General features: G+C 35.2%; 2 protein-coding genes across 2 annotated transcripts; both read right to left on the bottom strand.

Moving 5' to 3' along the window:
* Positions 1-960: 960 nt before the first annotated feature.
* LOC137720214 (uncharacterized) lies at positions 961-4,529 on the bottom strand. The gene is made up of 7 exons (XM_068459253.1): positions 3,733-4,529; positions 3,285-3,402; positions 3,021-3,121; positions 2,417-2,502; positions 1,653-1,762; positions 1,524-1,556; positions 961-1,362 (listed from the first exon to the last, which is right to left on the bottom strand). Exons 1-7 carry the CDS (start codon positions 4,272-4,274, stop codon positions 1,306-1,308), a joined length of 1,047 nt encoding a protein of 348 aa, XP_068315354.1. The 5' UTR covers positions 4,275-4,529; the 3' UTR covers positions 961-1,305.
* Positions 4,530-11,090: 6,561 nt separating this feature from the next.
* Positions 11,091-14,504, bottom strand: LOC137719733 (protein NRT1/ PTR FAMILY 2.7-like). The gene is made up of 4 exons (XM_068458766.1): positions 14,343-14,504; positions 13,612-13,829; positions 12,641-13,182; positions 11,091-11,889 (listed from the first exon to the last, which is right to left on the bottom strand). Exons 1-4 carry the CDS (start codon positions 14,476-14,478, stop codon positions 11,091-11,093), a joined length of 1,695 nt encoding a protein of 564 aa, XP_068314867.1. The 5' UTR covers positions 14,479-14,504.
* Positions 14,505-17,802: the final 3,298 nt, after the last annotated feature.

Genomic DNA, 17,802 nt, shown 5'->3' with positions numbered 1-17,802 from the left:
TATGCTAATTGTCATCCCAATCCATTCAAATTTATAAAGGGGTGGTGCAGCTAGGTTTATTATTATGAGATATGTAGGCAACACTCTGATAAATTTTATTGCGTACGAATACAGGATTCGGCTACAATACTATGAATGACTTAAAGTTGAGATTTTGATTGTATCAAATACATGTAAAAACTGTAGTCAGTATCAATATTATGAAATGTCATTGCAACGTGGATGTAATAGTCGTTCTTTTCTTTTAAAAAAAAAAAAATATTAAACGCATGAAATCATCCAACGCAAAAAAACAATGCATGCGGAGCTAATTTGGTTATAACAGTGTGCACCTCCTCCCGCACCAAAGCAGTCAATTGAACTCAAGATTTTGATGCTTTCTTATCCCTAAACCAATCTTATCACTATATTCTCGTAAACCAAAATCCAATCCACGATTATGGAGGAAAGATACCAAGGTCCACATCAACAACAACAAATGAAGAGATGGAAAACAAAATTAGAGATGTTTTAGGCCATAAGTAATTAATTAGCTACTTAATTAAGGAAAGATTAGAAGATGCTTGTTCTACTGGCAAACAGCAGCCCATGTTATGTTGTTATTCCAACTCAGAAAAAGCAAAGACATTGGACAATAAAGCATTTAAGCTTTTACATTTTTAGGGTTCACACACAGCTTTAGCTGCAACTGTGCAAAGGATGAAGCAAAAGTTGGTCCCCAACAATTAAGGGTGCCACCAAGCTGAATTCCTGCTAAGATCGGCTATTCCGGTGGTTACAAAGAAGGGTTCTGTTCTTTTGATGAGACCGTACGTGACAAGTTACTGGGTTCTATTTGGCTTCCGGGATTCTCATACATGACAACCGATGTTGCTCGTGCCTAGTTTGGAACGGGTACACTGGAAGTATGAGACATGTCTACCAATCTTCACAGGACTAAACCATGAGTACCAGCAGTAATATCAAATATGCATAACAATGTCTAAAATATAAGCATATCGAATGTCTTCAAACTTATTGCCAATTTCATCGAGCGCAAAGAGATCAAACTAATTTGTATCTGTGATAGAGGCTTGATACTATATAGCTATGTTCTAGGAGGGTTTACATTCTATACAAAGTAGATCCGTTACATTATATTCCTTGGTTTGCTTGAACTGGACTAAAAGAACCATAGAAAGCTTACTTGACAAACGACGTAAATTCAAGCTTAGTTATCACCCGTTGCAGCATTGAAGGGAGGGACAAGACGATAAACTCATGGAGACGTACAAGTACTATGCAAGAAGAAGATCTGTCCACCTTTTATACAAGGTAACTGACAGAGTACCCTTCTAAAACTGCCCTTTCCATGACCTCTTTCTGCCCGAAAAAAAAAAAAAAAAAAAAAGAGTTATCAGAATCATGAGGAATGATGTTAAAGCAGTTCACTTTACACGGGGAATTGACTACTTTATTCTTATTTCATTGTGGGTGGAACAATTTGACATTTTGTGCAAGAGAAGAAGAATATCTAGATTTACCTGGATTATTGTCGTGATCATCCCAGGCCCGTCCTAGTTATATTAAAAATAATACATAGTGATTAAAAAGCAGAGAATTATGATATGCAAAGAACAGTTGCGAGATCTTAAAACTTTAGATGCACACACCTCAAAATGCTTGTCTATCCATGTGATGTTCTCCAAAGAATTAGAATCCAGTGATTCCCATGAACTTGGAAAACTAATTGTCTTCGCGTGCTGCAGAAGTCTCAAGCTGCCTGCAATATTAATCATACAAAATATTCTAATATATAGTGCAGTGTTGCCTCAAATAAAATCCCTTGGAACAGTTAGTTTTCACAGAGCATTTGATAATCAGAATGGGAATGCTTGATGCATCAAACTAGCGAAAAAACTATCGACCCCTAAATTCTAATCTAATTAACTAACAAGCTAATGTTATTTCATGTTCTGACACACAAAATGTTACTCGTTTTCATAATATTAAAATCAAATGGCATACAACTTTCCATGTAACAGTACGACAATTATGCCTGATTGTTTCATCTGACTTTAATATCATATAAAAACAGTGATATATGTAGAATTTAATCCTTTCATTATACAATTAGCAGATATGATGTTGAAACTCCGAAATTGACAGGAAACACAAATAATTAGACTTGAAAATGTCCCCAAAAGGTTTGCAGAATTGCAACCGAACTAAAATCCTCATTTATATTGTTTGCTGGTCAAAGCCCTTTGCTATACTGGCTACAATGCAATTAGTTCTAAAAGTGGTATCAGTCCTAAATCCCCACAACAAGTGTCGACAGGCCTTAAATTTACTGATCTCTTAGGCAACGATATCTTGTTACTTGAATAGTTAACAAATTGCATGGCACTGAAAAAAGAGAGAAGTAAAGGCTTACTTGTAATGAATGCCTCTGCCCAATATTCTCTCTCTGACCACGATGGTGCAACTTCTCTCAAGGGAATTCCCTTGCTCAAGCAGACTCTACATAAATTACCAGAAGAAAAACCAACATAACAGATGTCAATATGTGCACTTTATCAATTTCGATATACCTATCAAATTGGAAATCAATTAATCAAAAGTAAACTCAGTGCACGATCCTAGTCTCGAATTGCCAATTTAATACCGCCTCCAGGGTCACTCGTTAGTGTTCACTTACATTATGGGGAAAACATTACAGACTTGCAATAGTTCAACTTTTAAACCATCCACCAGAGTAATAATAGATTTGATTTCAAGCATACAACTAAATTCGTGGACACCAAAGAAGTCTAATAGGACTTCCTGTTTTAAATCATAATTTGTTTGGCCACCAGAGAAGAACAAAAGACCACCATGCATAAAGAAACAATCAGATGTCAGCTACCAAACTCTGGTAGCAACATAATGAAAAATCCATCCAAATGATTTCTGTTTCTTTTTCTTTTCTGTTGCAATGGCGCTGATAACGCTATCTGTATAGTAAATACATTTGAAAAAAATAGTAGGAGGGAACATACTCAATGACCACTTGCCGAATAATTCCTGGAAGGACACCACTAAGAGGAGCTGTCTGTACTTCAAAACAGTGCATACTTTTGGCTTTAGCTTCACTGATATCCTGAGAACAGTTTCATTGTTTTTCCAATTATGCAACTATCTATAACTGGAACTTATTGATAAAAGTAGCAAGACATAATACTTAGTTACGCAAGACATAATACTTAGTTACACACGAATTTTCCTAATGTGGTTCGAAATTACAAAGTCTTATAGCCTCTAACCTTCCGGCGGACAACGAACAAGTTAGACACGGTGCCCTCAAGAATCCGATCACCATCATTGGACAACAAGAGCTCCGTCCCTTTCGGCGGCCTCAACCTTTCCAAAGACTTCCTCATCCTGCACATTATGCCAACCCAACAGTCAAACAGCTCAAAATACTTGAAACCCAAGTAACAAAACAATAAAAGTGCTCAAAATACTTGAAATCCAAGTAACAAACAATCAAAATGCTCCAAATACTTAAAAACCAAGAAACAAAACAATCAAACTGCTCAAGAACATTCAAGCTACCCAACAATCAAACAGCTAAAACAACTTAAACGCAAGCACCAAATCAATCAAACTACTCAAAATATTGAAAACCCAAGTGAAAAAAACAATGAAACAGCTCAAAATACTTACAATCCAAGTAACAAAAATGAAGAATGAATCATTCACAACACTGACCTTACCCAATCCGAGTACTTTGCAGCAGCTAAATCTCTCCCGCGACCCACCACAGCCAAAAACGCACCGTTTTCTTTGATACCAAACACAGCAGGCGCATAACTCCCAATGTAGATACTCACATCAAAACCCTCATCCCCAACTCTCAATTTCTCCAAATTGCCACTGACCAACGCCGTAATCGACAGCTCCTCCCCCTCCCTCCTCTCCTCCATAGCAATCGGCAGCACTTGCTTCATCGAACGGTTCACGAGCTCGCGAATCGTCGATCGGAGCGAGATGGAGTCGGACGACAGAGACGGCAGCGAAGGCGGCGTCGTTTTGCAGTGGGGTCCGAAGAGAAGTTGAGGATTCGAATTGTAGAGGATTGTCACAGAGTCCGCCAGTCTCCTCAGGTGCTTTTCCCAGAACAGCACGAACGACGCGTCGTTGTGAGTTCGGGACGTCGTGTACGCGCCTGGGTGGGTTTCGAGGAAGGCGGCGACCGGAGGAGTGGTCGCGGGTGGCGAAACAACGCCGTTGGTGAACAAGAAACGCGCCATTAATTTCTGAGCGAAGAGGTTGACTGGCGGCGACAATATACGAACGCAGAAAATGGCATGTCGTTGCGATTAAAAGAATTTGGTCGTTTTTGTAATGAATACGGAACTGTTTACAACTGGCGGAACCGGTAGTTTTGCTAACCAGCCAGCGCAGCCACGGTTTTCAGTTCATACAGATTTCTTGAAGCTGTTGGCTGCCTGGTTGCTTGCGAAATTGACAACCGATTGTGTTTCTGAACTGAAAAGACTCGTAGAAGCATTTCAACTTTTCCTTTATTACCATTGATTAATTATAGTTATGGTGCTTGCTTGCGAAATTGACAACTGATTGTGTTAACAAACAGAAAAATCTTCATTTTTCTCAAACTGAAAAGACTCATAGAGACATTTTAGTATTCTCTTTGTCACCTTCGTTTGAATATAGTTATGGACAATGGTTTTCGGTTCATACAGATTTCTTGAAGCTGCTTGCTGCCTGGTTGCTTGCGAAATTGACAACCGATTCTATTTCCGAACTCAAAAGACTCACAGAAGCATTTCAATCATCTCTTAACCACCATCGGTTGATTATAGTTATGGTGCTTGCTTGCGAAATTGACAATTGACTGTGTTAACAAACGAAAAAATCTTCATTTTCTCGATATAAAAAGATTCATATAGGCATTTCAGCATTTTATTGACCACCAGCATTTGATTATAGTTATGGACAATGATTTTCACATACCCTCTTTATTCTTGTACACACTCCTACTTATTTTGGTCCATTGATTTTCTTTAATTTATTCAATTCAACAGTTATAAATCCATTGGTTTTCTTTGATTTTTATCACTTATATTTTGTATGCATGAACAATCGTCTAATGAAAATAAAAAGAAATGAAAGTTTCGAAGATAACATTACGAAGTTGGCCCAACAAATAATTAGCAACATATGCACTATCTTATTAATTTATTAGCACTTAAGCATTGTGTATTGTATGTACTGCATACGTAGAACAGAGCATCTTGTATCATGCGCACTGTATATTTCAAGTAATCATAAGTAACGACGCACGTATGACATAAATTGAGTCAGAAAAATATAAAATTTTCTCAAATTAATTCCCAATCTACCATACATTAGGCCATTTTGGTTAGTTATATGTAAAAGACCCCATGCCATGAATGTTTTCTTATTTATTTTTTTGACCAAATTCATAGTATAAATAATTGTAACATATGTCTGCAGTGTAAATTTGGGTACATATACACACGAATTAAATGCATATTTAATTAACTCATGCCTAATCTTCTTATATATAAAGCCAACAAGCCCATGAGTAGTGTTTTTTGGCACAAGCTTCACAAAAAAAAAAAAAAAAAAAAAAAAAGAAGACAAAAATAGGGAGATATGCTACCAAATCTCACACTTGATTTTAAGGAAGGAGAAAACTCACTCTCTTCTTACATTAACTTTTTAATTCTCTAATTGACTACTTTAAAAATACATTTGAAGCCCTTTAAATAGGAAGATACATACGGTTCTCTCTCCATTTTTCACTCACTCTTTCAGTTTTTGTTTCTTAATTGGTTCCTTACTTCTTCAACCGATCTTGTGACTTTACCTCATATGTTTTTATTTCGCGTCTAAATAAGTTACCTGATTCAAATCCGGTTGGTTAAAAGAATCAATAACTTGGCTAATGTGCATGGCATAAGGGCATTATTTTTTGTTAGTTTACCATAAGTCAAGAGCTAAAGATTTTTTTTACCAACTTGACAGAATAAAGTAATATGAGACACGGAACAAAAATACATGGATCAAAGTCATAGTCTGAGGATCCTCCTAACCAAGCCCATCGAACCGTTGAAATTTTATCCAACGGCTACAATTATTATAACTTTTAGAGGAGCCCCCTATTTGTAGCCGTTGGATAAAATTTCAATGGCCTGATGGGCTTGATTAGGAGGATCCTCACCCTTTGCTCAAGAGATGATCCTGATCCGTATGTTTTGATATGGGTCTAATGTATTGCACAGTCGTATGTAGGGTCTAATAAGTAGAGCAATTAAAGTGTACATAATTTGAAAACAAAATTGCACCGACTGTCGTTAAATGTTTTATCATGACTCTTCCAGAATTAACACAGAACTTTAAGTTACACATCAAATCTCATCATTTCATAAAAACTCTCATATTTTTTAGTATAAAATTTATCGTTGTATTAAAAAAATAAAAAAAAAAGTTACTCATCAAATCTCGTCGTTTCATCAAAAACTCTATCTGACTCCTGTTTTGAATTTTCCTCGCGATTCCTGCAGATTAGTATCCAAATTTGAATTTGAATTCGTATGAAGCTATGAGAACTACAAGTAATTTTACATGTTTTCGTTGAGTCGTTTACAACAGTAAGCTTTATTTTTGCTGATATTTGTTACATGATTATAGTCTACATGATTCGTGAGCATTATACATTAATTGTCTTATGTAAGTAATTGCTCAAGAGGCTTTTGACATTGATCGTTTTAGCTTCGGGGGCTTTTAACATTACCAAGATGGAGGACTACATCTTACTGTTAGAATCATGTAAAATTACTTATTCCACCATGATAGGTAGTTACAATACGATAGGTAGTTTAGCTTGTACAAGTACTTATATGGCACGTAGTTCAAACTGTAAAAGTACTTATATAATAGGTAGTTTAAATTATAAAAGATCAGTTGAAATCTAAGTTTATGCCGCCTAATATTATAATATGATAGGTAATTTAGCTTGTACAAGTACTTATATGACATCTAGTTTAGACTGTAAAAGTACTTATATGATAGGTAGTTTAGATTGTAAAAGATCAGCTGAAATTTGGGTTTATGTCGACTAATAGGGTACCTGAGTTGAAAAAAAAATAGAAAAATAATATAACTAATAGCGAGGTCCCCCAAGAGATTTATAGGTGTCCGAAATTTTGGAAATGTCCTAAATTAATTTTAGGAAATATGTGGTGCTAATAGAATGACTCTGACTTTGGCTTATAGCACATAGTTTTTTGTGAAGAAAAAAAATTTGAAATTTTTAGCTTTAAGAAATATTTTGCGCTGGAGTTAAGGAAAATATTGCAAAACCTTTGGATGTGATCCTACCGATTATTAGGTCCTGAAACTATTTTTTATTGATTCTTAAAGTGAGAAAATAGAAAAATATCTTTAAATTTAGGTTTTAAATCATTGATTACAAGTGTTTAAAAATAAATTATAATATATTTTGCATGGAAAAAATATATTTTGAAAAACACGAATATGATAGTTTGTTGTTATTATAAGAGAAAGAAAAAAAAAGATAAAAAAAAGAAATAAAGCTGGAAAAAAATTGAAAAGGGAGGGATCGGTACAAAGATAGCGACTTTCAAGCATATTAGTCGCTATCTTTTTAGCGATTATCCTCAAAGAGAATAGCTATCAACGTACCGATCGTATCATTTTCTTATTTTTTTGCTTTTTTTTTTCTTTTTCCATTGAATAGCTATAGTAGAGTAAAATAGTAATCACAATGCAAAGTATCAACCTAACAACAAAAAGTGATAACATATGGAGTCCTATTCATGTACCTAAATAAAAAAATAACTAAAAATTGGACTAATCTAATTGTTAGGCCATAAAATTGGGAAAGGGATCATTTCCAGATCTCTTTCACCAAATCCACCCAATTACCTAATTCGGACCCTTGAAATTTAGTCCAACGGCTAAAGTTATTATAACTTTTAAAGGGGCCCCCTATTTGTAGCCGTTGGATCAAATATCAAGGGTCTGGATTGATTGATTAGGTGGATTTGGTGGAAGGGATCCGAAGAGGATCTCTTTCCATAAAATTGGACCTATTTCAAGTTAGTTTATTTACACATAACAGATTTGTATGAAAGAAGTTAATTTAAACCACATATTAATGAAGCTCTTTTTGTCAACTATAAGAAGGTGAAAAAACATTTTTGTCTTCTAGCACAAAATAAAATTATGGACAATAAAGTAATTTGCACAAACTAAATTTTGCAATTGTTTTTAAAAGCATCATCTACGTGTAATCCTAACAAATCACCTACAAGAACTCCGGATTTTTACGGGTGTATTGTTTTATGAAACTTCGAATTTCTATGGCACTTATTTTCAAAACTTCAAGTTCGAGGTACAAACTCTAGGTTCATGATACCTGCAAACAAACACAATATACATATGTAGTGAACGGGAATAGCTTCGAGACCTATGTGTGAAAAGAATGAGTGATGACCCAAAATATGGGACTGTCGTCGCTTGCATGCCAAAAAGAGTGGTTGTTGGGTTGCTGGGCAACAAAGGAGAAGTAAAGGGGTTAACAGATTATATACCTAATTATTGAGCTAAGAAGGAAAAGTGAAAAACAAGGCCTAACCCACAGGCTTGTTATTTCATGCGAGTCAAAAATAAAACATGGCCCAAAAGAAAAAAAAACAAGTGGGACGGTTTGGTGCATATGCCCAATAGGGTTGCAGATCAACTGCAGGCAGCCCAGGTCCGTAAGAAAGGTGATGCAAAACGGCTTTGTTTTGGACCTTAGAGTTTTGGAGCAGAAACGACTTGGTGGCTCGGGCAATGCGGCTTCAAGCTGCGGCTCCCATGCGTGAAGGGATTGAAAAATCCCTTTTTTTTTTCTTCTCTTATTCACGCATATTCAATTCACCACAATTAAAAGAACAATAAATTTAAGTTGAATCTATAATTTGGAAAAAAAAAAAAAAAAACGTAAACTTAGAGTTCATGCTTCATAGTGAATGTTTCATGCAATCATTGTTGAAAAATATTGAAATTGAAACCATGTTTTATAGATTACTTGGATTGCTTGATGAATATTGTGAACGGCTTTGTAGTAAACAAGCATTCAGTTCCTTAGCTCAGTGTCAGGGAGCGTGTTTGACAATGCGTTGTGGCCTAAATTTAACTGAAGGAGAGAAAGAGGGGTGGAGCTACATAAAGAGAAAAGATAGGCTTGGGAATTACTGTGATGATATTTCTCCGTACCTTGTGCCTTTTTTAAGAAAATAATGGGGTTACTTGCCCTACAAGTAATACAAAGTTGTGCCTTTTTGTTTTTTGTAATTAATTCTTGAATTGTTTCTCACTGACATTAGTAGTTATTGAGACTATAAATACTCAAATAATGATTTCTATTGTGAAATTGGTGTGAACATAAAGAAAATAACCACATATGGCAAGGGTGGAAAGTGGAAGAATAGAAGTCAAAATTATATTGCTTAAATAGTAGAAGTTTGGTTTTTATTGTTTTGGTGTGTAAGCCTTTTACATACATTAAAAGAGATGTATGCTTGTATCATATGGGTAGTACAAAAAGATGAAAAGCAGAAGTAATCATGTTTTCCTCATTTGTCCGTCTCTACGTTCATTTCTCTTATCTGATACTAATGAAAAAAATAAATAGAATAACACATGGCTCCCGTTTCACTTCAATCTCTAACAACTCTAATAATATATATAGGTACGCATCATTTGATAATAACATGTTTCTAAATGCTCAAACGAATGGGAAGGTAATCCAGCCTCCTCGTTTAGGATGATACTCATCATCACTGCATATTTCAACTTCTTTTTCTTCCTTGCCAGAGAGCTTTCCTTCAAATTGTTGCAGTTCAGGAGCAACTGCTTCCATTCTCTCTCTCTCTCAACTAAAATGGCATGGAACTATGGTTCAAGGTTGTACATATAAAGAAGCGTCCATGTGTGGAACGTATTGGTGGTTAATTAATTTAATGAGCCCACCCAACCCGACCACTATTGGAGTAAGTTTTGCTTGCCCAGGAAAATTATTTAACTAAAGGGCTTGAAATTTAATAAAAATGACAAAATATAATATATTAAGGACAAAAACAAAACCTCAAGAGTAACAAACATGCCCCGTGTATGACAAAAAAAAAAAAAAAAACAAACAAACAAACATGCCCCGTGCAAAACTTTTTTTTTTTTCCAGTCAATGCCCCTGTCGGTACCTCATTTCATCAGGGTGGGAAAGGGAAGGAAAAAAAAAAAAATACGAGAATCCTACTCCTTCCATCAGTCCAACTCCGTTAGAAAAATTGTCTTTATTTGCACTTGTAGACAATAGCAGTTGGTCAATACTCCCTTGTAAAGTCGTCTTCTTCCCTACTTAAAGCTAGAAGGGGCAAAATGTCAAGCCTGTTAGGCGAATTCTTTCCTGCCAATCGCTTATCTCTTACTTGCTGTAAGGATCAGTCTGTATCATTAAAGTATTGAAATGATCTATTTCAGGATGCAGAATTCTGTATGGATTTGGAAGGGGCCAAAGCAAACTTGATCCACTCACTAATTCTATTGATAAGTGATATTTGGCTCACTTCTGCTGGGAATTTCTTCTTTTGGTGAATTCAATAGATTACATTTGAATCAATTGGAGGATAAGGTTTTTATGTATATGCATTTATATAAGCCATCACCTAATCCACGCAAAATTCCAAACCAAACTTCCATCGAATGACAGCTAAACCAAACATTATTATTGAAAACCAACTAAAGGATGTACTAATTTCACCATGGGCTGATGCACCAACTAAAGTTTAATCGGTTTCAACTTCAAAAAAGTATTTTGTTTTAGAGTAATATGTGTTCTTTGTTTGTCTCAGGAGGCCACCGAGAAAGACTTTTGTCCTCATTTAGGTCTGGTGCGCGAGGGAAAAAATAATATGAAGTTTATTGAGAGTTTGTACCGCAATTATTCTTAAGTGATGAGTAAGTTGGTCTCCCTCAATTCTTAGAACTTGGAGACATTTTCCATTACAATTTTAAGTTTTGAGTTCAACATTTTGGTTTTGATACTTAAAAAACTTGGTACAAATCAAATAGTACGCAAAATTCACCACTCCAATCACTGCCAACATCCAAAACACATTGTCCAGCCGCCCTTGATTTATATCATTTGGTAACCACCCTGTGGTCCGGTCTACCAAATTCGTGATTGCAGCGCTCAGAAAAAACCCAATTCCAATCAGCAACGATGACATAGCCGTTGCAGTACTTTTTAGTGATTTTGGGAACTCTTCATAGAACAATGCAACTTGTCCAGGGACATAGAACCCCTCTCCAATTCCCAAAACAGAAAGCGATGCCACGAGCCATAGGGCTGACATGGGCACCACTGAACCGGGATGGTTCATGAGGTTATGTTCTCTAACCACTCCTAATCGTCTCCTTTCAATTAGGGCTGACACAATAAATGCAACAATGTTGATCACGTGACCAATCCCTATTCGTTGGAGGGGTGTTAACTTGGGTGGTACGAATCTATCTATTATGAAAATGGAGATGGCTGTGGCTAAAAGGTTGAAGACTGCGAATGAACCAGCAGGGATTATGAACTGTGGTCCAAGGTGCCTGTCCATAGTTAGGGCTTGGAGTATGAAAAGGCTGGTAGAAATACCAATTGGAGTGCTTAAAAATATACCAGTAGACCATAGTGGCATGATTTTCATTAGGGTTTTAAGGTCTTCCACTTCTTTGACAGTGCACAGCTTCCATGATCTTGCATATGAGCCATCAAATTGCTTGTCTGTTTCGGTTTTTAGCGCCGCACAGTTCAAGAGTCTGCATAAAAAAATGGAGTACAATAATGCAGCTTCCTTGTGTTATAGAATAAACTAGGAGGGTACTAATGCATAGTGACATGATGTACCCATGCAAATAATCTTTACAACAATGTTGGTTGTTTAAGAACACAATTAAGTGAAATATTTGTTTATCTGACGCTTGCATTTTTCAGGTACATAAAGTAAAAATAACTTGATGATGACTATATTTTGATACTAATTTTTGTCTATGTGGAGTAGCCAATAAATTTAGCCAAAATACAAAATTAAGACCAACTCCAATGGTGGGCTAAAAGCCAAATTACCCCCCAAAATTTCCCCCCAAACCCACTCCAACCCAAGGGGAAATTTTGAGCTAAAGGCTAAACCAATGCCAAATTCCCCCCGAAATTTAGCCCATAAATCGGGGTGGACTCTACCCAATATTTATCGGAATTTAAATTTTTTTACATTAAAATGTTCATAAAATTAATTTACGATAGTCTACATATTTTAAAAAAAAAATTAATTTAACAAAAAAAAAAGCCTAAGTTCATTCTTTAATAATCCCGGGCTAAAATTTTAGGGTAGAACGGTTGAAGTAGAAAATCTGTTTTTGGGTTAAAAACTAAATTTTTCGGGCTAAAAAATTTGACTTTTAGCCCAACCATTGGAGATGGTCTAAGTAAGAATTCAACTAACATAGAAAAAACAAACAAAAGTTAATTGGCTAAAAATAAATTTAGACATGAACAGAATTATCAGCATACCTGAATCTTTTTGTTGGTATTGTGTTGTCAACCGAAGTTCCATCTCCGTAATAATAATCTGTGTCTCTTGAAGTTGCAGCTGATGCTTTCCTCTTCCAAATGGCTGCAACCAATACACGTGCTATGAAAACGAACGGGCTACCCTTTGGTTTAACTTGCTTATAAAATCGCTTTCCCAACAAGAACACCACTAATCCAATAGCATTTGCGACGAAACAAATCCCAAACCCTAATCCCCATCCCACGTTGTTCTGAATGTAGATGATGCCTGTGATGCTGATGACGTTGGCCAAGTACAAGGCCAGAAAATACCAGTTAAAGAAAACCCCTTGGTCGTGGGGCTTATCAAATTGGTCAGCTCCCATGGTTGCAATTGTGAAGCTAGTGCCTCCAAGTCCTAGAGAAGCTAGTGATATTGCTGCATAGAGGGCTGAGAATTGAAACTTTGATGGAGCTTCACAAGTGAGGGATGAGCCGATTGTTACACATGTTGAAGGCCTCAAGGAGGGTATTGAAGCTATTAGGGTTAATATGATCAAACCCTGATGAAAGTTAATCATTCAGTTATTTAAGATAATTGACTATAGTCATCACACACACACACACACACACACACACATATATATAATTTTCAAACGATATATTTGTTAGATTAGATCTTAGATTAGGAAGCTAACGGACTTTGAACTCACGTTGTGGTGTAAAGGACAACACTTCTCCCTCACTACTGTAGTAGAGGATCACCTACCAACTAATACCATTAACTAATCGTTATGGTATGTTTTAATAGAGAATTGTCGCTTGGTTTAACAATTCCCTCACTTCTCCAAGATTCCCACTATCTTTCTTGCTTCTTTGGAATGACAAATCACCCCCAACTTATAAAATTATGCCTTTAGTTGCAGACAGCATAGATGCAGTAAGTTGAAATTGATCGAGTATAAAGTAGTTAACTAGTGAGTAATCTTTACCAATAAAGAAATGAAGGAAAAAGTGGCGACGACGGGGAAAGGTCCGAAGAAGGAATCAGCAATGAAGGCTCCGACGATGGGGAGGAGATTGTTGGTGCCAAAAATGACATTACCGATTTTTGTAGCGCTTATGCTCTTCGCGTTGAACTTTGTTATCAGAAATACTAGCAAATTCGATGCCCACCCGCCACCTGCTACAGACATTCCCAACATACCTCCTGCATTTGTACGTATATATGTTCATCATTTAATCAGGAAATTATTAACCCAATAGGCTTATCTGTGCATAATGAGGCCTGTGTGCTTTGACGAAAATCTCACTCATCTCCTTTGAATTTTTAACTGTGCGTCTTTGATCCAACTTGATTGGAATCAAGTAGCTTATTTAGACGTGAAATAAAATATTATGAGGTAAAGTCACATTGTTGCAGGTTTAGGGGGCCGGGGAAGTGAGATTTTGGTCAAAAAAAGCCTAGGTAACATGCATATACTAAAATTGAAGATGAGAAACGTTATCTGGCTAGATTGTGGCCGAATTCATATTCGTCTGGCATATATATATATATGGTCGACAATAACATAATTCTAGTAAGAGAAAATTAGTAGAGTGACTCATTGTTAATTTGCATATAACATGTATATATACTGATGTACTTTAAGATCGGTTAAAGAATAAGGAGCCAATTAAGAAAAAAAAAACTGAAAGAGAGAGTGAAAAATGGAGAGAGAACCAGTGACAAAAGGGAAGGTAATCCAGCCTCCTCGTTTAGGATGATACTCATCATCACTGCGTGTTTCAACTTCTTTTTCTTCTTTGCCAGAGAGCTTTCCTTGAAACTGTTGCAGTTCACGACCAGCTGCTTCCATTATCTCTCTCTCTCTCTCTCTCTCTCTCTCTCTCTCTCTCTCTCTCTCTCTCTCTCTCTCTCAACTACAATGGCATGGATCTATGCTTCAAGGTTACATATAAAGAAGCGTCCATGTGTGGAACGTTTTGGTTTAATTAATTTAATGAGTACCCAGTCCGCTTATTATGGAGAAATGGTTGGCCAGAAAAATTATTTTAATTCTTTTCTCAACGACAGTACACTTTTCTTCTTATTACGTACAAAAATGGTGGAACGCTGCGGAGAGACATAATACCTACTTCACACACAAACGAAAAGAAAAGAAAAGAGAGACAAAAGACAAAGCACTTACAAAGTTTTTTTATTTTTTTATTTTTTATTTTTAACTAATGGAGAGGGGTGGACTTAGCCTCACAATGAGCTAGTAATAATATGATTTAAATTTGCATTTGGCTAGAATCGAACCTAAGACCTTTTACTTACTAGTGAAGAGAATACCACTAGACCGTAGTACTAAGTAGCTTACAAAGTTAGTTTAATGACTTTATACAAGTGAGAAAACTACATTTCTTCTTTTAGGGACTATATAATGCCATATAAGTGATCATGTTTCTCTCACACTAATTTTTATGCAAAAATAAAGAACACGATGCTAATAAAAGTCTATAAACTGAACGCATATTATTTATATATAGTGCTATATAGAAAAAGAATACGTATACTCATTAATTAAAAATAAATAAATATAGGTTATACATATTTCGTCATTGTTATTCCTGCCTCATGTGCACAAAGCCATGAATTTTATTATAGGCCAACAGAACCATGCGCATTTTTAAGGGTGTGTTCTTCTGTACGTTTGAAGCCATGGTTTCAATCTTGTATCTCTGAAAATCGCTTGTATATAAACAAATAAGATTAAAAAAATACCAGTTATATATTAGTAATTATCAAGGAATTAAAAGGCAACACATGGAACCAAAAGGAAACAAAGCTGGGGTTGGGGTTGAGAGATATTAGATTTAATTCTCGCTAAAGACGAATTTGAACTACATTATTGCTAACCTATTGTGAGGCTAAACCCACCTCCTCCCTTTTAATGTATATCATATCGTTTGTTTAAAATAAATAAAAAACAATGCAATCTGAACAATGTATTGTTTCAACCGTCCCAAAACCCTTTATTTATTTATTTATTTTTATCTTTTGACATAATTAAGAATACTATTTCAATTCTTCCTTATACATTCTTAGGCTTCCTTGTTATATGGTTGTCAACATTTGATTTCGCAATTTAATCCAGTGGAACTATGCTTCAAGGTTATACATATAACGAAGCGTCCATGCGTGGAACGTTTTGGTTTAATTAATTTAATGAGCCCACCCAATCCCATTTTGATGTACAAATTTGGCCAGGAAAATTATTTAACTCTTTTCACAGCAACAATGTACATTTTCTTATTACATAATTCGCGTACCTACAAAAATGATGGAACCCTGCGAAAGACACAATACCTATTTATACACACAAACGAAAAGAAAAACAAAATGAAAAACAAAAGAAAAAGACAGAGACAAAAGACCACCTACAACGTTAGATTAATGACTATATATATGTAAGAAAACTACATATCTTCTTTTAGTGATTATATTATGTGATCATGTTTCTCTCACACTGCTTATATTTTGCAAAAGAAAAGAACACGCAGATGATAAAAGTCTATAAACTAATTAAACACATAGTATTTATAGTGGCATATAGATAAAGCATACGTATATCTATTAATTAAAATTTAAACAACCTATTAATAAAAGTATTTATAGTGGCATATAGATAAAGCGTATCTATTAATTAAAATTTAAACAACCTATTAATAAAAGTCTTATTTGTCAATTAAAAAAGAGTGAAAAGACAATTAAAATTTTTATCACAAATAAAATCATGGACAGTAATGTAATTTCAAACAAATTAAATTTAGATGTTATTTCAAATCTCACTCATGTTAGCTCAATGACTACTAGTCACTTGCCATATTAGCTCTTTCTTACTGTTTAACTTTATTTTTTTATTTTTTATTTTTTTTATTTTTTTTAATCTACTTATTTTAGATATTGTTGTTTTTTTTTATTTATTAAAATCTATTTTGAAATATAATGACTGTAATAGCCTACAACTTTAGTTTAAAGACTACTAACCTCTTGCCAATGAGTGCATTTGTGCTCATCACCTTATTTATAATCGTTAGATAAGTTTGAATTTTGAGATATGTGCTTATCATCTTGAAATTCAAACTCATCTAACGGTGATAAATAGGGTGATGATTATACATCACACTAAATGATGGTGTGCAAAAATGCTCCTCTTGGCAATTAGCTCTGTTTTTATCGTTTACAATTTTTTTTTTTTTTCATTTTACATGTTTTAGACATGAATAATGCTAGAAAGACAAAATTTCAAACCAACTTTGCAAACCAAATTATGTACCACTAATAAGAAATAAGCACGTTAATCAACATTTAAACAAAAAATTGAGATAAAAAAAAAAAAATTCTTGTAGAAATAAGTTTGTAGAAGTGGGAAAATTGGCAGTGATTACAATTTGTAAAAGGAGCAATTGATACTACCCACTCTGCTTCAGCGATGGATAACTGCTTCGATGTTCACTTGGATTGTTAAAAATCTTGTAGAAATAAATTTGAAACCCCTCATACCTTAAATTGTAGACGGCGACACGGTACGGTTCGATGGCGTTCGTACGAAAACAGCTCACCAAAATTAGAAGACCTAGAACCTAGCCGCTTAACACTTGAAATTGATTTGTTGGTTTCGAAGTTCGGATAAGTGTGGGAATTCGCTTTGCTGATTTGAGGGTTTTAGGTTTTCTTCGATTTATTGGTTTGAGGTTTCGAATATTTGTTCTGTTAATTGCGAGCAACAAAGTTAAAGGGGACAATGTTTTGCCAGATGAGGCGAAGAGGCGGAAGGGAAGAAGCGGTGAAGATCCACGTGTCCCCATTGTGCTCTCCGTTTGACAGCAAAGCAAAAGTGGCAAACTTGAAATAATGAACAGTAACTGTGTGTTGAGTTTTAGTATATGTATAACTAGTCATTGTGCTCGCGCGTTGCTGTGAGTTCAAAAGTGTATGGATAAAATTTGTAGAAAGTTTTACAGACATGTATGTGTATTCATTGTATTTACAACAAGGAACAAACATACATGAATAAGAGATGGTTCAGTGTTGATCTGGTAATGGAGTGATTGTAACAAACAATGTAGTTGTAATTCAAAGGGTAAAGTTGTGCTGTAGAGTGAAAAAATCTGAAATGTCTAACTACAACAAA

Source organism: Pyrus communis, chromosome 16 (genome assembly GCF_963583255.1).
Source record: "Pyrus communis chromosome 16, drPyrComm1.1, whole genome shotgun sequence".
NCBI classification, from domain to species: domain Eukaryota; kingdom Viridiplantae; phylum Streptophyta; class Magnoliopsida; order Rosales; family Rosaceae; genus Pyrus; species Pyrus communis.
This window is presented reverse-complemented; position numbering and strand designations above follow the sequence as displayed.